The sequence below is a fragment of the Strix aluco genome, chromosome 5 (genome assembly GCF_031877795.1).
Source record: "Strix aluco isolate bStrAlu1 chromosome 5, bStrAlu1.hap1, whole genome shotgun sequence".
Lineage (NCBI taxonomy): Eukaryota > Metazoa > Chordata > Aves > Strigiformes > Strigidae > Strix > Strix aluco.
Genome location: NC_133935.1, coordinates 81,597,626 through 81,621,619, shown reverse-complemented (window position 1 = coordinate 81,621,619; position 23,994 = coordinate 81,597,626). Strand labels below are relative to the sequence as shown.

At 40.1% G+C, this 23,994-nt stretch overlaps 1 protein-coding gene across 2 annotated transcripts in view; it reads right to left on the bottom strand.

The window, feature by feature from the left end:
- BEND7 (BEN domain containing 7) overlaps nt 1–23,994 on the bottom strand; it is a 48,359-nt gene that overhangs the window by 14,630 nt on the left and 9,735 nt on the right. Inside the window, exons 3-7 of one of the 2 annotated variants that reach the window (XM_074827959.1) lie at nt 19,504–19,803; nt 13,451–13,573; nt 10,727–10,992; nt 6,337–6,562; nt 402–521 (exon numbers count right to left, since the gene is read on the bottom strand). In XM_074827959.1, the coding sequence (XP_074684060.1) occupies nt 402–521; nt 6,337–6,562; nt 10,727–10,992; nt 13,451–13,573; nt 19,504–19,803 (1,035 nt within the window). Of the gene's footprint in view, nt 1–401; nt 522–715; nt 948–6,336; nt 6,563–10,726; nt 10,993–13,450; nt 13,574–19,503; nt 19,804–23,994 lie in introns of those variants that run through there. The other variant, XM_074827960.1, reaches the window with a different exon arrangement.

Genomic DNA, 23,994 nt, shown 5'->3' with positions numbered 1-23,994 from the left:
ACTCATCTACCTTTCCAGACACATATAGTTTAGAGGGAAAAGCCATCTGGGTTATGTCTTAACAGTACAGTGAGTGGCCTGTCAGACCAAGCAACACAGAATTAAAAAACTTCTACCTGCAACCCTGGATGGATCTGCTAGTTTAGAACTCAGATTTCATCAAACACGGGGAAGAATAACTTGGGTTCTAATGGAAAGGGGTTAGAGACAACTGCTACCATACCAAACATAAGGAAACACTGTACTTTACACAGAAACCTGCGAAAATCTTAAGAGGTCTAATTTTCATAGAGTGAACATGTACAACTCCACGGTCAACAAGAAAAACACTTCTGTGGATACAAAGGCTCTAAGCTTTTAATCTTACACTCACGTGTTGTTCCTTATATTTTTATACATACCTGAGCCTCTTTTTAATCGTCTTCTTGCAAGCTTAATTTGATCCTGAAGAATCTGGACCCAGTCTCTAGGACCAGGAAGTTTATCCACATGGTTAGCAGTGCAGTATTTTTCTGTAAAGACTGAAATAAAAAGATACCATCTTTTTGAAATACACCACCAGAACGGAAAAAAGGAGACTGGAGAGGATTATAAACAAAATATATCGAATTATCCACTTATCAAAAAGCAAATCTAGGATTGTGAGAACAGAATCCACTCAGCATTTCACAAGTTTATCATTCAGAAGTCATTTGTGTGTATAACTATCATAGTAATACTGTAGTTACTACTTATAAAAGCCTATCCCAGAGAAACAGTCTACACCTGATGTCTTCCATTCATGAATTTCACACAAAAACATGACAGAAAAATAATAGTGTACTTTGAACTGAGTCTCCAGATGTGGCAGGCACTCAGAAATGCTGCCTTCCATATGGTGCAAGTAGAGAGCTGAAGATCTGGTCATTTGGTGGCCTCTTGGTCAAGTTCCTAAGGCTGCAGGCAAACTGATGAAAGGTGTAAGTCCTACCACTGCGGAAATCTCTACAGTTCTTATAATGTCAAATAGAATTTTTATAAAAAAAATGCTAAAAAAAATATGCTAAAAAAAAAAGCCATTACTGAGAAAAATGAAGCATCTTATAGGTCCAACTTTATATTTTTAAAAAATGGTACACAGAGGCTCAACATTATCTTTAATTCCATATTTACAGCAAACCTAGCAATATTATACCAAAAATACAAAATTATAGATGGAGTGAAACTGATGCAATTGATTTTCAACTGAGAGGTGTGCAAAAAATAAACAAGAGCAGAAATAGAAAAAATATTATTACTGTTAGTATTGCTATTGTAGCCTTGGTCAGAGGTCTCAGAGCCCAGTGTCCAATTATGGCTGGCAAACAAAGAGAGAAAACTGGTCCCAGCTCAAAGAATTTGTAATCCTTGAGAATTAATGTCACACAAATGGGATGGGGAAGGATGCAAAAAAATGACAATTTCAGTATTTTTATACACACGCTTTTGAGACAGTGCTAGCTGGTAAGTATAAGGGGATCAAAAGTAATCACATCCTCCAAACTCTCTCCATGTTAACAGCTTCACAAAACCACTGCATGAAAGGCATTAGCAATACTTTCCTCTGTAGTTTGATCAGCAAGGACGTCAGGCCAACTGTGAGGGCGTCCCAGAGAAGTCAATACAGCACCACACATTGCCAATGTCCGATCTGCAAAAATTATGGGCTCTCTGATGGTAGAAATAATCTTTCCCTTCTGAATCCACACAGTACCTGACACAAGGGGAACCTGATCAATGACTTAAGACTCCTACTTATTTCAAACACGCAGCTGCAGCTCCTGCTTGTGACCAAGGCCTGGGGACTTCTGCACTTGGGCCACAACAACCCCCAGCAGCGCTACAGGCTTGGGGAGGAGTGGCTGGAGAGCTGCCAGTCAGAGAGGGACCTGGGGGTGTTGACTGACAGCCGGCTGAACATGAGCCAGCAGTGTGCCCAGGTGGCCAAGAAGGCCAATGTCATCCTGGCTTGTATCAGCAATAGCATGGCCAGCAGGGACAGGGAAGGGATCTTACCCCTGTACTCGGCACTGGTGAGGCCGCACCTCAATGACTGTGTTCAGTTTTGGGCCCCTCACTACAAAAAGGACATTGAATGACTCGAGCGTGTCCAGAGAAGGGCAACGAAGCTGGTGAAGGGTCTGGAGCACATGTCGTACGAGGAGCGGCTGAGGGAACTGGGGTTGTTTAGTCTGGAGAAGAGGAGGCTGAGGGGAGACCTCATCGCCCTCTACAACTACCTGAAAGGAGGTTGCAGAGAGCTGGGGATGAGTCTCTTGAACCAAGTAATAAGTGATAGGACAAGAGGTGATGGCCTCAAGTTGCGCCAGGGAAGGTTTAGACTGGATATTAGGAAGTATTTCTTTACAGAACGGGTTATTAATCATTGGAATGGGCTGCCCAGGGAGGTGGTGGAGTCCCCATCCCTGGAGGTGTTAAGAGTCGGGTTGACATAGTGCTGAGGGATCTGATGTAGTTGGGAACTGTCAGTGTTAGGTTAATGGTTGGACTAGATGATCTTCAAGGTCTTTTCCAACCTCGACGATCCTGTGATTCTGTGACAATCTCTGACACTAGGCTGTACCCAGCCCACCCACCGCAGGTGCCTACTGTGGGAATTATGACCACTGTCTGCTCTTGCCTGCACAGGAAGCCAGAGTCTGCAGTCTTGGAGAGCCAATGTGTTAATTTGTTTCTCTTCTCTAACTTGCTTGCTCTTCTCTTGAATGAAAGTCAAAATAGATTTGATTGCTCAATGTGTGGTTAGGGAAACACCAACATGGGCAAAAAGGAATGGGGATGCAGTAGAAAGGAGGCAGAAATGGGACCCCCCCCAATCATAGAATCATAGATTGGTTTGAGTTGAAAGGGACTTCTAAAGATCATCTACTCCAACTCCCCTACCAGGGCAGGGACATCTTGCACTAGATCAGGTTGCTCAAAGCCCCATCCAACCTGGCCTTGAACACTTCCAATGATTTTCCAGGCAATCTGCTCCAGTGTCTCACCACCCTATCATTACAAAAAATAGTCTTCCTATTGTCCAATCTAAACCTACCCTCTTTCAGTTTAGAACTGCTGCCCCTTGTCCTGTCACTACAGAGCCTGGTAAAAAAGTTTGTCTCAATTGTCCTTATAAGCCCCCTTTAAGTACTGAAAGGCCACTATAAGGTCTCCCTGAAGCCTTCTCTTCTCCAGGCTGAACAACCCCAACTCTCTCAGCCTGTCCTCACAGGGGAGGTGTTCCAGCCCCCTGATCATCTTTGTGGCCTCCTCTGGCCCCGCTCCAACAGGTCCATGGCTCTCCTGTGCTGGAGACCCCATAGTGGGACACAGCACTGCAGGGGGGATCTCATGAGAGCAGAGTAGAGGGGGAGGATCCCCTCCCTCGACCTGCTGGCCACACTGCTCTGATGCAGCCCAGGACACACTTGGCTTTCCGGGCTGCGAGCACACATTGCTGGCTCACGTCCAGCTTTTCATCCACCAATACCCCAAGTCCCTCTCTGCAGGGCTGCTCTCAACCCCTTCATCCCCCAGTCTGCACTGATACTGGGGGTTGCCCTGACCCAGTTGCAGGACCTTGTACTGAGTCTTATTGAACCTCACGAGGTTCACATGGGCCCAGGTCCATCTAGATGTCATCCCTTCCCTCTAGCAAATCAACTGCATCACTCAGCATGGTGTCTGCAAACTTGCTGAGGATGCATTCAATCCCACTATGTAATTGATGAAGATATTAAATAGTATTGGTTCCAGCATGGATCCCTGAGGGACACATCACACTCATATCTGAACACAGCTCATTGACTTCTGCAGGGAAGGATTTCTAGTCAACGACATAAAGGAAAAAATAACCGCTTCTGATCTTTTCTTTTTTTTTTTTAAATCTTTTTTCCCCCCAGTTCTAAGTGAAAGATTGATGCAACTCGCAAGGGAAACTGATTGCCCAGGAGAAACACTGCAACTGATTCAACAAGTGCCACTAAATACCCGAAGTCAAAAGAGAGAATTTCTCCCCGGCTAATCATCCTTTTGCAGAAGCACTAAATTACTTGTAAGGATGGCAGTTAAAATGTTTTCAGACAGGAAGAGCGATTTTCAAGCAAACAGTCTCTCCTTTAAGTTCTCTGCTTGTTTTTGTCATGAATGTAGCCTTTTCTCCACTTTTGTATCTCTGTCATGGAAAAGGACTAAAAGTGCTACTAAAGGATATCTGGGCACGTGGTAGAGGAATGTCCTAATGATAATAATGCAAACAACATGGTATTGTTCTTGTGGAGATTTCATACTGGCTCAGTTATTTCTTGGAATAAATGAAACCACAGTGTCTGATAGCCCAGCTCTTTGGAGGAAAGAAGGGTGCTATTGGAGTCAGGCTGAGTAAAGATCCACAGGACGTCAGCTCTTGGCATCTTATTCCATTACAGCTTTTAGGGATGGGTTCCCCTATCAGGGATCAGGCACTAGCATTTGGGAAACACTGTAAATGCCAATAAAGATCACTGTTATTACAGTGGTACCTAGTAGTACCATCACAGATTAAATTTATCTGGTGGAACTACAACTCCCCCCCTTCTCCTCCCAAACTCAAGGGAAGAGGTTAAACCAAGCCTCAGAATTTGCTCCAATAATACAAGCTTGGCTACTGAGAAACACTGCTCTCTGCAGTGGGTGATGACTGCTATTTTAGTAGTGCTGCTGCATCTACTGAAAAACATTTCTTTTATCACAGTGCTGCTCAAATTAAAGGTGTTTTTTTAAAAAAAAAAAAAAAGTAATTTTGAACTCCTTTTTCTTCCACTTAAGTTATTTATTAAGGCTTTTAAGGAAGAATAAGATACAGATAGAGTGAATTCAACTTTGGATTTTTGCAGATTACTGAGTTCAAGAAAGGAAGATATAAAAAAGTGTTTGTGAATTATACCTAATTATAAGCATAACTGTAAGAAAGTCTGCCAGCAACTCTGTAAGACGTATTACGACTATGACACAGCCACAACATATACTTTAGCACAGAATTGCACAGGCTGAAAGGGTCTTCTGGAGGTCTCCATGAACAGCCTGCTGTTCACAGCATGGCCAACTAGATCACGATGCTCTGGACTGTCACCAGTCAAGTTTTAAGTATTTCCAGCAATGGAGATCCTGCAGCCCCTCTGAGCCCCTATTCCACTGTTCAACCAGCCTTACGTTGAAAGCTTTTCCTAGATCACGTTGAAATTTTCCATGTGTCCGATACCTCTCGCGCCTCTGAGAAGAGTCTGACTCCATCTTCTCTGTTACACCATGCTATTAGGTAGTCGTGGACAGCAGTAAGGTTTCTCCTGAATCATCTTTTCTCCAGTTCTCTCAGCCTCTCCTCATACGTCACTTCACACACATACTTCACTGCTTATCTGCTTCAGTACCATAAATCTTGGCAGCCCTTCACTGGACTCAAGCCAGTATGCCAATGCCTATCTTGCATGGGGAAAGGGGCCCAAAGTGGACACAGAGGTGCTTGCAAAAGGTTCCCTTGCTTCCTTTTGCTGCCAATGGACTAAAAGGAGCTCTTCTCATTGCCTTATGTCTCCTAGGTTAGCAATCTGTACATCAGGACAAGTCACAGACTCTAAAATAAGCTCTATTTTGCAACACAGCCTGTCTTTTGGTAACTTGGGTATTTTCTCTCCTATATCAGATTTCAAAATAATAGAATCCAGTTCAGAATCTCTGACCCAATATGTTCTTTATATGTTGCAATCACAGAGTTTGAAGGTACACATGTTCTTCTGCAAGCTAGAAAGCAGTGATTGCTAAGATAAAACACCCAGCAGAGGATCCTCACACCAAGAAATTTGCTCCCACAAGAGGAGAACCACCACCATTCTTATAAGCATCAAATTCATCTCAGTCCCAGTATTATCTTCCTCCATCTCTCCCCAATCCACCCACCAAATACTGAACTATTTACGGAGCAGACACAGTCAGATGCAGTTGCAAGCCTCAGAATTTTGATCGAAGAGGATCAGTTACGCTGTCATTATGTTTTCAAGATTTCTTTGCATCTCTGATATCCGGAAAAAAAAATAATTATCTTATACGAACATTGAGTTTCTAACCTTAAAGCCTGACTTCAGAAACCAGGATCATTGGCTTAAAATTAACACAAGCTGTCCCTGTAGAAGCTATTTTTAACAAGTGAATGAAAGGGAATAAAAATAAGACTGCATATTTTAATAGACCTAACACACGTCAGAAATTCTAATCCCCTTACACTCTCCTTAGCTGAGAATATGTTCTAATTACACATACGAAAGAAAGCAAAAACCATACCTTTTATTGCACCCACAATATTTTGGTCTAGTCCCTTCCGGTTGTCATTGAGCCCTCTTTTCCTTTTGCCATTTGGTAAAGAGTTAGCCAAAGTCTTGTCATCAAAAAATGCACAGACCAGCTTCCTAAAGAGCAGACTTCCTGAGCGAGTATAGTTTGATAATATAGAGTCCAGCTGAGATTTCGGCATGAAGACGTCAAAGCCTTCTGCAAGTTGCACTTCTGGCTACCAAAAGAATACAAATGTTTTAATTAAATGAGCATTCAAAGACATTATTTCACTTCAATCATGCATGTGGTGAGACTTTACAATCACTTAATCAAACCATGAATCTTTTCCCAGCTATTCAGTACCACAGCAGCCTACTTCATTGAAATCAAACCCTATCAGTGAATAAGCACCTTAAAAGGCAAATCAAATAATCGTACTCATGTCTAGCCACTGTAATAGTTAACAATTACTGACATCATTTCTAGGCGTACAGCTAACAAAGAAAAGAGATACCTTTCAATACTGGATAATAATGACAAACCAGAGGATCATCCCAGAGCAATACTACTATGTGATGCTTTTTGGCCATTTATCTAACTATTTTATGGATTTGTTTCACTGCCAAATGATGCGAATGAGCGTTCTGTGGGGCAGCCAGGCATTTCCAAGAAGCACAAATGCAGGGCTACCAGCCCATTCCACATGGTTTCCCAAGAGGGCTTCCAGCAGAGATACAGCCCATACAAGTAGAAGTAGATGATGAGTTTGAGGTTGCCCTTGGAACCAGCACTTGCTGATCATCCATTTCTCCCTCCTTTTCATATTCCCCAAACGCATCCTTAGAAGAGGATGATGTTAGATAGACAGCTTATTTCAGCACAAAAAACCTCAGTGGTAAATCACAGGGATTTATGCGACTGCTAGAAAGTGAGATGGAGAGACAGAAGCAGAAACAAAATCATCCTGTATTTCACAAGAGTCTTGTCTCAAGTACATTGTGGGCCAAAGCAGATAAAGGCCTTCAAGGAAGTCCCCTTACTAAGAGTCTTTTTGCTGCCCCTGTCTGTACATATCAGAAATTACATGAACAATATCTGCAGTATTTTCTTCTGGGACTACCACACACTGCTTACACAAGACATCTGTATGGAAAAATTATGTATCTAGAAAGAGGATACATCATGAATAAACTAAAATTTTTAAGATATTATCCAGAAGTTGGAAAGGGAGGAAAAAAATCAGTGGTCACGGTATGAGAAAATAAGTTAACATTATAGCCTTGCTCCTTTTCTTCCCCTACTTGAAAGTATATCCACCAGTGATGGTGCATTTTTAAAGATGTTTACAGAGCAAGAGCAAATGCCATCTTCCATTAAATCACCTGCAAATGCCTTGAGTCTAGACAGAAGAAAGGGCTGTCAATCTCAGAAGGATTTGGCTGGGTAACTCTTTTCCTATGGATTTTTAAAAACCTGTATCAAGAGAGTTACAGCAAGCAGAATATTTTCAAAGCACATACTATCATTGGATATACATGTGTATTGTGTGATAAAACTGAAGATTACAATGCTCTGGGAAGCCAGGATGACAAATCTTAAAATATGCATATACTAATTAAAAAAAAAAATAAATCTAAAAAGCACTTAAGTTTCTCAGCTTGTTCTGGATGAAAAGTTGTTTTTTACCTTGAGAACTTTCAAAATGCTGGGTCCAGCAAAAGTCAGAGTTACTCTATTTGATGTTTGATAATGTTCTGATGTAGGCGGGTTTTTAATATGTTAATTCTAAACTTTCTGATGACAGAAAAGATTTTCAAGAGTAAATAAATTGGGCCAAGTTTATAACTTGGGAAAAATTCTACTTCATGTTAATCAAAACCAGAATGTAGTTGTTGTGGTGATGAAGGTATCCTGTCCTATTCTGTTACTTGGGTCTTATGATAGCAATCTAGGACGACCTCAATGAACCAAGACACCTAGGGCAGACAAATCACCTTCACTAATACAGCTGCAAAAGACATTTCAAACCTTACCATGCACCAGCATGGAGGACTCAAAATTATTTCAGTTTTGACTATTTTATTCTTAATACAGGAATCAATTTGTATTTCAGTGAAACAATTTGAAGGCAAAATGCTGATTTATTCTTGCTTTCCTTTAGCAGTAAACTATTCTTCAGTCAAAGACAATCAGTAACTAACTGAACTTTATGATCACTTTGAATGTGATTTCTCAAAAGTAAAAGCATTTGTTAGTAGATAATGATCATGGCATAAGGAACTGGTGGATAAACTATTTTGTGTACAATCAAATAAATAAGACCTGAATGTCAAAGGCTTTTGCTGTGCTAAAATTAACAGGCTGCGAATTAGATTTAATCCTAGACATTTTAGTAGGTTGTACGACATAGACTAGAAATGATTAGGTTATAAATGAAATATTTTAACAGTAAAACAAACACACGAAAGTTTAACTAAGAGTAACAGATGATTACTTTTAAAAAACAGGTTCTCTGATTCATGGGCTAGATTAAGAGTTGGTCTCACAAAGACTTTTTCCACCTCCATAAGTAGCAGTATTTCATCTCAGCAAATCTGAACTAATTGCACTGGTTTCGGTAGCCCCAATTTTATACACACTGAACTGAGATTTTTTTTCTTAAAGTTCAATAAACGTTGGCAAAATAACAGCAGCAGTAGTCCTGGCGTATGACACCGCACACACTACAGACAACCTGTGCCACATTCTCAAGGGAACATTTATTTATGGTGCTGTGTAAAACGTCTTTCAGTTTTTTCAGGCACTCAGACATGCTGGTCGTGAGCACACTAGAGATGCTTATGAATACATAGAAAAAGATAATGCCGCCATTCATTCTGAAAGAAGTGACTTTCTTTAGCCTTCTCAAAATGTTTAAAGTCACATTTTATTTTAGCTGTTAAATATATCTATTTTCAGAACTCAACTGTTTTCTTTCCAAAGACAAAACAAAATCAATTTGTTTGTCTCAGGGTTCCGGCTCTGTAAATTTAGTCAAACAACTACTGTGGCAAGCAGGGGCCAAAGCATGGGAGGGCAGATGAGGACCTGATTTATGAGCCACACGTTTTCTCTTCTTTTTTTACTTAGGTCAAATTGGCACCTATAAAGAATTGTGTCCAGTGATGGAACACATTCATAAAGCCAAATTAAATTCCATTGCAAGTACAAATCTGTTTTCAAAACCGTGTTTCAAGCTGAAAAGAGCGCCACAAGCAAAGAAAAATTATAAGCACAAACTGTGTACTGGAGATAAATTACCAGTCCCTCCCCAAACCATTCCCTCAAACATTACTAAGCATAATAGTACAAAAGGAAAACCTCTGAAAAAGCATCAAACTAGTTACTCTGTGTCACTACACCGACTCTGTGGTATGAGACTGCAATCTAATTAGTGGTGTGGCTTGCATCTATATAACTGAATTATCATGACTGCTCTTTTTTATTATTAGTTCCCACTTCCAGAAAGGTAGAATATTATCTGCTGCATTGTTTTCATTTACGCTTATTGATACTGAATTTAATTATGTTTTTCTAGCTCATAGTACTTAGGAAATTGGAAACTGCCTGCTCAAAATTAAAAATATATTAGAGAAATTAATGATCAGTTTACTTATCAGTGAACTAGTTCAGATGACATCTATTTGGTCATTAAACAAAGCCAATCACCCACCAGATACATGAAACTTCTATCAATGTGTACACGTTACATGAATCAAGAAAACACACATTGCAATTTTACACACGAAAAGTACATATTTTTATAGAGTGGCAAATTTTGGCCCCGTTAGTCACACTGACATCATCAACAGTGTCAAGGCTCTCACCCAGCAACCACAGCAATGAAGACCAAATGACCCAATTCAGCAAAGACTGGAGGTACGAACTTTATAGAGGTGAGGAGTCCCCTGAAGCCAGTGGGACCAGCCAGGCATGAAACAGCACATAAATACACCTCGGCAGGATAAAGGCATACGTTTGGACTATGTGTGCTCATCAGCAAATGACAGGGTTGTGAACAGCTTATACATGCAGCACTTTTCACGGCTGCTGATCTCACGGTGGCTTTTGGCAACAGGAGAGGTGAAGAACGAGTTTCCACTGCAAGCTCAAACAACAGACAGCCTCAAACACAAGGGAGAACTACACACTCACGAAAGTTGAAGAAAAATCCCAAAAACTTTGTAATCAGCACTCCCCCCTTCTAACCCTACTGTCTCCATTCAATCCTACCCAAGATTTGCTTGTTTATTCTAAAAAAAAAGTGGGAACGCACATCAACCTGACTTGAGTACTGATTCTCCTGAATGAGTTAGTCCTTTAAAATCCCATGATCCCACATATTAAAATATTAACTTACATCTGATGAAGCTGATTCAAGGATAATTCCAAATCCTGAAACAGGGGTTTCTGGTTTTAGCGGGGGGTCAACTGCTTGCAGACTCGATCGTTCCGAGTTTGCTGATAGCTTCTTTTCATGCTCTGCAGGGTTGGGTTTCTTATTCATGGTAACTGGTTCAAAAGTTTTGAGAGGCAGTTTTTTCTTTTTATTTCTCTTTCTTGATATTGTTGACTTTTGTGCACAAATCAGAGGAACAGGAGGCTGCTGTCTGTTTTGAGTCCCAACTGAATGAAAGAAAGCAATGAATTAAATTTATAGACAAAAGCACATGTATAACCACACAGATGCACTATTAAACTACCCACATACTGAACTTATCTTCTAGATAAGTGGTATGGTTTCAGGGCTGTTTGTGCATGTGAAACAGTTACATTTTATCACCTTTGCATAATTTTCCAATCTGTACAATGCGGATAATGACACTGAGCTCCACTATGAGGTTTTTCAAGACATACTGATGAACAGCATTTTAGGAAAATGAGGAATACATGGTTCTTTTTCCTAGTGACCACTGGATGGTTGGTGAAATGAAGGACTTAAGTGATGATTAATTTGTATACCCTCCTGAATGACTGAGAATCTCATTGTTTTTGAGCATCTTTTCCTGATAAAGATAATACAAGTGCTAATGCAATTACAGTTATTTTTATGAACGTAGTCACCAAGTTAATTAGCTCAGCAAGAACATTTCAAGTACCATTATGTCAAGAATGAGTGAAAATACTATTCAATGGTTTAATTTCTGGGAAAAAATAACCCAAAGTTGTATCAGTCAGTTCTGTTCATACACAGAAACTGACAGTTCATGTGTTACCTCTGAAATCTAAGAGACCATATTTTGTATTTATCAATATTTTGCATTTTCCAGTATCCACAAACATTTGTATAAATTAAGGCACCAATTCTGAACCTGTATCAATGTGAGAGAGTTCTCCAGCAGAATGCTACTCAGATACAGTTATATGTCTGGATGAATCAAGTAAGATTAAGGTCAAACCAAAAAAAGCCAGAAGTGCTACAAATGCAAATCAAACTCATTTGAGCTACGAGTGAACGACAAATAGTCCTCATCTACAAAGCTTGAGGAAAAAAATAAACCTCAGAGTACTGTTTATTAAAAGATTTCTGGGATACTTCTTTTCTGGTAAGGATTTACAAGATTGTAATTTGTAGTTTATCATTTAGACAGAAGGGTGTTTCAATACTAAAATAAGTTATTACACTTTCGCTTATATGTGTGCATTTTAGTTTTTTCTTTTAGCAACAAAAATGCCAAATGATTTTTTTTCTCTGCAAAACCATCATCTCATGCCTACTAGAAAATATGAACTATTATTCCCAGTGAATCAAGACATTCACTAATTAACAAGGTACTTATACTGTAGACACATAATAAATAAGAAATGTTCCTGCTATTGAGGAGCCAGCTCTTCTGGCATAAACCCCAGTTCTGTACCTCTCACCCACAAGTCATTTTTAATCATGCACGTAATTTCAATGAAATCAGTGCAACTCCATAAAGAATTCCCTGTCCCAACAGACTGTAAAACTGGTCATCTGTGTGCTTCTTTGTAAATCGATGACTTTTAGAAAAGCATTTTTATGTGTATCAACTAATATTACAAAACCTGTCTGATCCTTCCCGTCACTCACTCAAGCGCTATACGCCGTGGAGACAAGGAGTTTAGTCAGTCCTTCACTCCACCCATATATCAGTTAATTACTCAACACTCCCTCTCCTAACAGAGGTCTTATCCAGTCAGTTTAAGAGAAAAACCTCCATGGCTCCACTCCCCATCACTCACACTGGATGGGCAACTCAACTGACAAAATCTCCAATTCCTCATTAGTATTAACACTAATTTTTAGGAAGCACAGAGGCTGCAGTTTCAGAGCAGCCTATGATGACCTACCTAACTCCTAGCTGTCATGGTCTCGTTATGTTGCTGGCTCTAGTGCTCTTCTGGCTCTGCACTGTTCTGTTTCAACTCCTAACCCAGCAGAAAACTAGACTCAATGGTTTTCCCCAATGAACAGATTATTGCTGGTTCAGCCAGTAGAAAGAACTGGTAAACCAGCCTGAAGAAGGGTGGAGGCCACAACATGCAGCAGCTAGCTCAGTTGAGGCTACCACAGAGCTGTAACTTGAAAGAAGTGTTATACAATAACTCTTAAGCGGCCTTCTAATTTTTTTTTTCCTGCCCCTAAGATCAGCGAACTGGTAAGCAGACAACAGGTAAAGTAGCATTTTGCACCTCTGAATGAATACACTGTGAACACAAACTGGGGGTGGTTATGGCATATTCACCTACCCACTCCCACTAATAGAGTATCTAATCACGTTAGGTCTTTTTTTTAATTTAGCCTTAAAAGATTCCTACAAGATAATATCCCATGTTACAGGTAAGGATCCAAGAAGTAAATGTATTTCCAAGAAGCCTGTGAAAATCTGACTTTGAACGATGTGTCAAGAGAGCAGGAAACAGACCAGGTTTTCCTAAGTCTCCACATAGATTTCTGTCTTACTAGACCATTCCTCCTAACAAGAACATAGAATCATAGAATAGTTTGGGTTGGAAGGGACCTCCAAAGATCATTCAGTCCAACCCCCCTGCAATGAGCAGGGTCATCTTCAACTAGATGTTTGTCATGGATATGCATGTATGGGACCAATCATTGTACCTGCTTGAATCTGCATCAATTTTCGCATGGTCTTGAGCTCTTGAAGAATAGCCTGTAGGGTTGACTGGCAATTACACGTACAGCAGTTTGGTCCAATTGATGAATTCACCATTGGTATTTCTCCTGAGAGAGAGAGAAACAAAATGGGAGAGAGATGCTGTACCCCACACAAAAACACCCAAACAACAATTACCAGCAGGCATTTGAAACTATTATAAATATACCCTATCATGAAATCAGATCCACAGCAAAAAAGGAAATAATTTTCAACATGATCACTTTTAAGAGAAGGGGACACTAGTTTTTAATCCAATTACTAGTACGTGCAATTATATACAGTAGGGGATGCAATGTTACACAGGCTGGAGAAGACTGCTCAGAGCGTGAATACAATGCACTCTTCACAGCAGGGCTCTCTATTGTCAGGCTAGTTCATCTTGAATAACAATAGCACCAAACCTCATTATAAACATACCCACTTTATCACACACACAAAAAAAACCCCATCTCCCAGAACAGTCTTACAAAGAATGAAGACAGTCTGTGTAATAAAGGTTTATACTGTACATTAAATGAGGGCCTAAGAATTTTTAAACTGCTTGAATGTTACATGTGATTCTTTACTACGTGAAAAATTGAGAATTAAAATAAATACCCTATTTGGAAAGAAAAAATCCAACCAGGATGGAAAAGAACCACCAGCAAGGAAACCTTTCAAATCTGTTCTTCTGTTTGCTAGGGTGGGATTGTTTTCTATGGCATGTTTTCCAGCACTGTGACCTATAAGACGGGCTTTCCATAGTTGCCCTTTGAAAATTAATACAGTAGTTCAACAGATTCTTCTTTTCTAGTAATTCTTACTAGTGTTTATCTGAATTTACATACTTTTAGTTCTAGCCCTTAGCAGTGCTTTTATTACTGCCTTGCTTTCCACAAGTTTGGCATCGTAGGTCCTGAACTGGGACAGGCTACAGCTGAGATATTTCAAGCTTTACCTGAATAGTTGTATCCTGCACTTATTTCAAAATAGCTGTATCCCTAGCTTTAACAGTGCAAATAAAAATTTCAAAATTCAGCAAGACACCTAGCAGTACCTGCTTGAAACTGAGGCCAGATGGGATGCACCCCCCTTCGTTTCAAAATGTGCTTACAGTCACTGAAATTGATGGCTATTTTACTGCTCATCAAAACATGCAAGATCATTTTATGAAGATAGGTACAAATGGTTCTAACAAAAATCACGTTGCTTGGTGTCCCATGTGGTGGACTTCAGAGAATGTATTTCCCTTTTTCCTCCATAGCTTGACAGTTATCAGGTGCCCTTTAATCATTACCTAGCTAAAGTGAACATAAGCAACTCATTTAATTTCGCTCATAAATCCTCCCATTTTTCATTATTACTTTTGCTTTCCTCTGAAGTCAAACCAGTTTATTAATACCTTTTCAGGTTTGGTTTGTGTTCTTTCATCAGAGCTCCCTGATGTCAGACCCACGCAGATCCCGACTTCAAATCCTCATTTGAAATGGCTAAAAATCCTGTCACTGCTAAATCTCTCCCACCCTTTCCTAGTTCTTCCAGCGTGTCCCTCCATCCTCAAATCTCCCTTCCCAGGCACTTGTTCTCTACCTCCTTCCATTCAGTCCTTCAGTTCTGAAGCAACATCTATGAGACTTGAGCAAACTGGTGGTCTTTCTCCCAAAAGTGAGCTACTTGTGAAGCTAAACTGATGCGTCACTGAAAGGTTGTTGACATCTTCTGGGTGTTGCTCTCCTCCTTTCCTCAGATATTTAGATTGTCCACACTACTGCAATTACAAATTTTGGTATTTTAAAATATCATCCATGGTCAAAAACTGTTAATACTGCATTAAGATAAATGGAGCAGCTAAGAATCTTTACAAATCTAGCAAACAGGAATGCAACAGTTCCACCAGCTGCTTCTTTCCAAGGTTTCAGCTGTAAATAAACGAAGTTTTTAAAAGTAAGAAGTGATCTGGAAAACAGGCTGAGAGTCTCAAATTAAAACAAAAAGAGGTTACTGACTCAGCAGGACTCTGCCTAGTTTGATCTCACCCTTCCTTTGTACACAGTCTATTCACTGAAAGTTCCTTGGGGCATGGATGGGATTTTATCTTTTTAATGGTCCATAAAGCGTTTACCCCATTGTTACAGGGACAGAGGGAAAAAAAATAATGTTATCTTTAGCTTTGCTGCAGATTACTCAGAATCCCTCAACCTGGCTCTACAGATACCCTTTACCTATCTGTTAAAGGTAAAAGTTTTAAGTATATGAGGTTCAAGACTGCTTATAATTTAACAGCATCGGCATAACTCTGTACTTTTCAGTGAGAAAAGCAGGTACTCCAGAAACAAAGTCCCAGGAAATTCGGAGAATTTTATTAAAGGAAGACAAATACATAGTAAGAACATCCTTCCTCCAGTGCTTTCTCAGTTGTGTTATAGACTAATAAGCTCCTCGGGATAAAGCCTGTCCCCTCTCTTGATCAGAATCCAACATTCTAGTGGGCTTCTGGAAATAATATCTGAAAGACTACAGTGGGAGACAGGGCTGGCGGCTTTTGTTTCCTTCTTAACAAACACTCTACATTGTGGTGAATTGCATGTGAAAACTTGGACAAATTGTATCAGTAAATACCTGTACATCTTTCCTGTTGCAATGTAACATGTTCCTAATGAAAGCATGCAGACACACAGGCTCCTGATGGAAAACCAAAGGGTCTATTTTCCCATTGAGGCACAGGGGATTTACATTATAATCTCCATTAGCATTGATAGAAATTACCCATGTAAATCTACCATAGGTACTGGAAATGGGAAAAGAGACCACCAATATTTTAAATCAAAGCAGGGTTCTACTGACTTCATACATATTCATGAGGGTTTTTTATTTTCTTTCTATCCTCCCTCCTCTGATCAGTTACTGTATTGTAAGAAACATCTTGTAGAGTGTTCTCAGTCATTGTTCCAAGCACTATCTTTATCATTTTTAGAGGACAAAAGCAACCCTTTTCAACTTGTTATAAATCAATTTTTAATTTTAAAAGGAGAACAGACTTTTTATTTTTATGAAGGAGTCTTTAAAGAGCCATCTCCCTCTCTTCTGGAAGTTAGCCAGCAGGCAAATTTGATACCAGCTTGCATGATTGAGAGAAGGATACGACACAAATACATTAGTTGCTTCCCTGTGTGAGCAGCAAGTAGCCCAGGACAGTGGTTCTCACAGCTGGGTCTGCTGAGAGTGAATTCACCTGGTGTAACATTGCTACCACAAGTTTATATTTGAAAAGCATGCAAGTGCAATCCATTGAAAATGATCCTGACACAACCAAAAAGCAATTCAGCTGCTGCATCACTGCTGGATTTGCTACAGAACAAAAGAAACGAAACTGAAATGTTTTAGACAGACTATATGACTTTGTTGCCTCTAACAGGGCAGACATGTTACTCGTCATTTGTAGCCCCAAGAGGTTTCCACTAAATGCAGTGGGTCACAGATGTCTACCTAACATCCTGACTTGTGGAACTTTAAATCTAGTTTGAAATAAATCACTTTGTTTTTCAAGTATATTCCTACTCTTCCCGCTGTTGCTGCAATGCCTAGGCTCCCCACATTCCTCCTTTTCTCTCTTTTTGCCAATACCTTTTTCAGGACCACTTTCTATACCAGCACTTGTTAAACATCCATTCCAGCCTCTCCTTGAACCACCTTTACCATGCAAGTAGATAAATATATTAGTTAGATGGATTTAGCATGCCTGTTACATTCAAATTTGAGTAATTCAGGCGGCCTACAACATACATCTTGGCTTCCTTTACATTATCTATCCACAATGGACAGAAAGAGTTTCTGGACTCAGACGCCCGCTACAGACGGCTGGACACCTCCCCAGTGATGACTTAGGCCTGACAGCCCCACGTAATAAGCTTACCTCCTACCTACACAGTTTTGCTCTGCTGAGTTTAAACACCATGGTAAGTACCAAGGAGTAACATCTCCCTTGAGGTATTGTTCAGCATTTCTACACCCAGCTTTTAAGGACTTTGCCCATCCCTCAAATAACATCTAAAATACTGTGTTAGATGCTCAGGCTCCCAGCGCAAGCGATGGGGGGAATCAGGCACGTTATGCTGGCCATCCAGCAGTGCTGTGTGCTGGCTGAGGAGCAGTTTCAGAGCTTGCTCACAGCCCAGAAATGCATCAGAAGTTTCCCTTCAGAGCCAAAGCAGCAAAACTGTCTGTCAGGATTGCAGCACCCCACTGGAGGTAGACACTTCTAACCAAAGAGCTACACAGATCATCTTTCCAAAGGTGGCCAGAGGAGAGAGCCCACGCCCATCTTTATGTAATAACCTAAAAGATTGCATTCCTTTGTGCAGCAGGACAGCTGCAGAGGGAGGGGTGGAAGGTGCCTCCTGGTGCACTTCACCAAGAGCTGGGAGACTGGGCATTCCTCCTGTCCAGCCCAGGCGCTCACTCAACCCAACCCTTCTACTGTCTCACAGACCGTTCTAACCTGTAAAAGATCATAAATCAGCTGAACCTTTCCTCCCCATACAAAAAATTAAAGTACTGACATTTTCTTGTGTATGGGGCCAAATCCTGTCAACATGTTTTAGCTCACATGCTGAATCAGGCCCCTGAGGGGACAGAGGTGCTGCTCCACCTACTTTCTGGATCCGGGAACTAGGCACCTAATCTGTGCAGGCTTGGGCACTTCTGTGCATGCAGAGAACTGTCCCTGCCAGTGCCCAGGGACTCTCAGGGCAAAGAGGAAGATGTGTGATGAATTTCTGGTCCTTCCATATTTAGAAGATTGTTGTGGCGGGATTTTGAGAGCACAGTTTTAGACCTGGATGCTAAATCCCATCAAGTGTTTTCCCCTGCTCCCTTGGATCCGCACCTTTAAAAAAAACAAACCACCATTTTTTCCTATTATAAAATAAATAAAACTAGCATGACTTACTGCAACATCTTTCTCCAGGTCAACCAGTATCTCTGTGTGAATCACTGTCTCTACAGAGAAACAGTCAATCTGGTGAAACCTAGGGCTGTATGTTTTTTTAGTGCAGTGACAGTACTTCCTAGAGGACAGTACTAAGAATAATAATAGTATTTTTCTTTTTAACTGTTACAAGCAATGAGAACTTGTATGCCTTTAGAGAAGAATACATTGCAGATGCTCCTATTGGGAAGTATGAACACCTTGAGAATCAAGTAGAAATTGATGACGTTTTCAAACGCAATCTCACAATTTACTATCTTCCAGAATTTAGAACTGAGGTACCCCTTTAATTTACCCTCCCCTCTAAATTTAGGGTTGAATATCAGGAGAAAAACTTTCTGAACTGAATTTAGATCCTTAAAAAAGACTTTCAGGAATCTGGCAGTAAAACCTCCATTCTCTGGGACCTAAAACAAGAGAAAAGCATTTTAAGGGCACACTGCCATCTACTTTAGGGCAGAATTATCTGCCAGTGCGGACCATGGCTTAGTACATGCTGTTCATAGGTAGACTCCATCATCTCTTTTCTCCAATGGTCCCATCAGAATGAAAGCCTAAGGCTGTGATGGGATTTTGTACCCGAAGTTCAGCGGTCAGTTATAAGGCTGATGCCATCCCCTTATGAAAGTCAGTAGAATCCTGCTCCGCAAGTGGTGTCACAACAGTGCTACATTACTCATTGCGAAGAGGAGTGGTAGAGGTTGACACTTAATTAGTTATGAATTTAATAACAATGGCAAAAGCTGTTTTTATAAGTACTGTATAGAAATTAAGCCTGTAACAGCATTGAGTAATTCTGTCCTATCACCAGGAATCCATTTTAAAAGCTAAGACAGATGGTAGCAGAATGCACCGTGCCCACTTTCGCACGTTTTCAAAGTGATAACTATGTGCTCATTTTGTAGACTCTGAACTATAACTGCTTTCAGTGCAGCGGTACAATAAATCATCACAACAAAGGCAGAAATTTAGTACAGTACAAGGAGAGGGAAAAAAAGTACTTTTCTCAGTATCTAATGCAGATCATACCATTGGATGCCACAGTTCGCGTTTGATTTTGGAATGTTTTGGATCGAGTTCCATATTGCCCTGAAAAATGGCTAGCTTGGGGTGATAATTCATTCCATGCACCGCTCTGTGAAGGATGAAGGCTCGCCTGGGACTCTGCAGGGGGATTCAGGCGCTGGGTCCAGGCTAAGTCTAAATCTTGGGGCTCCTCCTTCAGTTTTTCTCCTTCTTTGCCAACTCGTTGATAGATTCTTCCAGTGCTGTCATTCAGTAATCTTCTCATCCCTGTAATTTGTTTTTTAATTTCCCGGCTTTCATCTCCTAATGAAAACAGAGCCACAGTTATCACTGTAAATTAGCAAAAACGGTAATGGGTAGAGATTAGTGATTTTAGATGCCAATAAGAGTTGGAGTACAAAAATAAATATATAAAGACAGGAAGGAAAAGAGATGGTTGAGTGGTCGTTGGTATGTACCAGGCTACGCTTTAACACAGTGATGGTTGACATCTCTCATAGTTGAAAGACCTGCTGAACTTGGCTTTCTTGATGCTGTTTCTAAAGCTTTGATGAGTAAGATAATTTTTCTCCAGAAGGAAATAATAATAGCTACAGCAGTTTCAAATAAACTATCTTTTTAAGAGACTGATCCTATTCAGGCATTGACACGAGTGGATATTCTCCCCAAGTAAAGCCTAAAGGATCAGACCCTTTACGTATCAGTTTGCTATATGCTGAAGGATAGATCCTACAAAGAAAAGATAAACCACAAAAAGCACCACACCACACGCACACACACAGAGCAACACTGCATCTATTGATTTTAATGAACAGGATCAGCTCCTGAATTTAATAATACTGGATTATACAGGAATAAATTAAAAAGCAGCTAATGCGTGTATAACCGTACATAGCCTAACTGCTGGATGTCTTAAAAATATAGATTATGAAAACGAAATGAAAACATACACAAGAAAAATGTGACTGTTCCAAATAAATTCAGGGCATTTAAATAATAACAATTACATACTTTAATACTCCTGGCACCATTTAAGTATTAATTTTACATATGAAACTGCTGATTGCACAATGAATATATGTGTTTTGGGCAGATAGCAGCTATTTTGCTTGTTAAAGCATACATTACATTTCACTAGTAATAAGGAAGTGTTCATAGCCCATTCTGAAATAAGAAGCTTCTGTATTTTACTGGTAATAGAAAAATCAAACATCCTAAGCAAATGGAATAACGAAGATCAAGAAATTGATGAATCAACCTTCCTTTATAGCATACTTAATATAGCAAGACTTGGTATCCTCTATTCAATTACATTCATGCTTCCCAAAATAACCTATTTTTAGCAAAGTGATAGTGAAAAGGAAACTTCAGAAGGAAAAAAACCAACCCTCCAAAAACCGAGATGCGACATGCATCATCTGTAGTTCAACAAGGTATTTGAAAGTGTGCTTATGCAAGGCATGTGAACAACTTTATCAACTCAACAGCACTATTCATTTGCCTAAACTTAGGCGCATGCTTAAATAGCTGGCTAAACCAGACAGCTAAAAGAACTGCAACTCCCTCCCCAATACGGGCCAAGCTCAACGTGGCCAGGACACACTGCAAGCCCAGCGTACCTAGGGATGCGCAGTGCCCGAAGAGGGAGTTTTTGCTCTAGGAGGCAAATCAGCAGAAGGGGAGATGAGCTGTACGATCCATTCCAGCCTCTGCTGAATCAGAGCATCTCCTGCTTGACCTGGTGCACCAGTTCCCTGGGCCGGTGCCAGCTGGCTCCAGCCCACCCTGATCCAGCAAGAAGAGTGGGCGGTTTGCAAGAAAGCTTCTAGTCCAAACTTAGAAAAATATTTGTCAACCCCATACAGCGATATTCTAGCACCACTTCCACTCCAGCTAAAGTGGTGAGAAAAACCCTTTGCAAGAAGTTCTGCACTGTATTTATTTTGCTGGTTTGCCTGCGGATTTATGTGTGTGGGTGTGATTTAATTAACAAATTGCAGCACCAATTCCTTTAAAATGGCACTTTTTGGCCCCAACCCAACCAGGGGTTGACTGTTTGCAGTTCCCAACCTCAAGAGGCTGCAAACCACCACCAGACTCCCATTATTGAGATACTCAGACCCGTACACTGAAGACTGCTTTTCTCCTGTGTGTAGCTGTATCTGCCCATACTCAAGCTCCAAACACTCCCCCTACACTGGAGCGTGAAGCTGTCCCTTACCATCGTACCATTTAACAGCACACCAAGCTCTCAGAGTTTTACACTGGCGATTCAGATTTCTATTCAATAGCAAAATATATCCGAGTATCAAAAAAGCTTCCCACCCACCTCATCCTGTCGGGTGTAGTGACTGTGTGCTACGTGGCTGGTCAGGTGACACACTGTTGGAAAGATTAAATTTCCCTTACCGAAATACATAAAATATTAATGTTAATTGAGCTTATTCACCCTTGATTCTAGTCCCTTGTTCTTTCATATAGAAGCCTGCCTATACAGGGACATCAGTATACTCACCTCCAAACAGGAAAACCCTTACATTTATGCTGCAACAAACCCTGAACTTGCATCCTACGTAAACATGACTTTGCGTTTAGGTAGCTCCCTACTTAAAACAGGGAGATTCCCTCTCTGTGAACTTGTTTGTCAGGTTGGGTTTTTTTTTGTTGTTATTTTTACAGATTTTTCTGTTTGCGTTTTTTGTTGTCAGTGCTTTTTTTGGGGGTGTTCTGTTTTTTAAATATGTCTTCTGTTTTGTAAGGAAGGGCATTAAAAACACACAGGCTACAAGCTTGACTTAGTCTTCAGCGCAAGTTTCATCCCCCCCTCTCCCAGTTACGACTTTTTACAGCTTTTAATTTGTAGCTGGCCAGCGACAGCAGCATCCTTCCCAACATAAGGGGAGAGTAGCTGATGTTACACTGTCTGGATCTGCAGGCAGGCACAGGTACAGATTTAACTTCTTGCTCCCTGGTTATCTCATTTGGCTATTAGCTCTGAAGCCCAATGATAGCATTTTGTTATCAGCTATTCCACTGCTGATGATTTTCACAGATAATAACCATGTAATTTAAAAATTAAAAAAAAAAAAGGAAGATGGGGCACAGAGAAAACCAAACAGCTCAAGCTACTATGTCCTACAGAAGAGCCACCCTAATCAAGCATCAAAAAAAAAAAAAAAAGGATCAGTTTATTACCTAGAAATCTACATCACCTATCTGTGAAAAGCCTGCTGAGATAGATGTTGAGGCCTGAGAGGAGTGGTGCATATTTCAGCCTCTCCCTGTACATATCCCATGGGTCCTCACCACTCCTGAGGAGATGGCGATGCCTCCGATTGGCAGGCTAGAGGTTTTGGATTTCCCAAGTCCCCCATGTAATCCCTTTGCTTTTATCTGAAACCAATGAAGTTACTTGCAAAACACTAAAATACTTACAAAATACTACTCAAAACAGATAAGCATGGCAAATTACAGCCTTATTTAGGAACTTATATGTAAAGACGATATTAATAACAAAAACATATTGACAATCTTTTAAAATTACCATTATAGTTGTTTCTGTGATGGCCCATTATATACAACCTATTTTTCCCACGTGGCCTGATTGTAATCTTATTAAAAAAAACCCCACACCAAAAAAACCAAGACAAAGCCCTTTTATAAATACTACATATTAAACAGTCATAAAAACTAATTTCCCCAGAATTAATTTCAGTTTCTTTCCTTACTGAAAGTGTACGTAGCATAAAAACTTCCTGCTTTGAAAGTTGTAAAAACGTTAAAAATTAAATGCACAAATATAAGCCAGAACTGTTCTCAGATGAAGTAGCATCCACATGCTAAGTGTGCACCTGTCTGAAGCAACAGATCTGTAAACAACTCCAGTTAACAAAATATTATTGATAACTCATTAATTCCATTCTTTGTCCCTATATGCCTGACCATCCTTTCACTATAATGCTTATTAAACTTAATATAGCACACTGCCTACAAACAAGTTATACTTTTCCTGAATAATTTGTCAAATATTATTATAGTGCTACAAAGAATTGTAAAATTATATGCAACCATACCCATATGTTAAAATATCAATCTTTATCCAGTATTAGAGAAATGGTAACCACATTTGCAATTCACGTGTGTTTTAAAGTGTATGAATGACTGAATAGAGTTAAGGTTGGACAACTGTCTGTATTTGATGTTCTCTTCCTTTGACTTATATAAACAAATAACCATAATCTCTTGGACCAATATGTTGCAATTAATTTATCTTTAACATTTACGCTTCTCATGTTTTGGGAAATATAAATGAGTAGTTGACCTTTTCAACGGTTTGATTTTCTATGATTTACTGTCTAGTTTTATGTTGTGTTGTCTTTTAGCAGATGAAACTCCTACAGAAACTTTTCCTTTCTTGGCTGTACAAATAGGGCTTTTTCCTCTATCAGGCTGCCTGTTGAAGGTAATTGTGAATCTCACAGATTTCCACCTTTG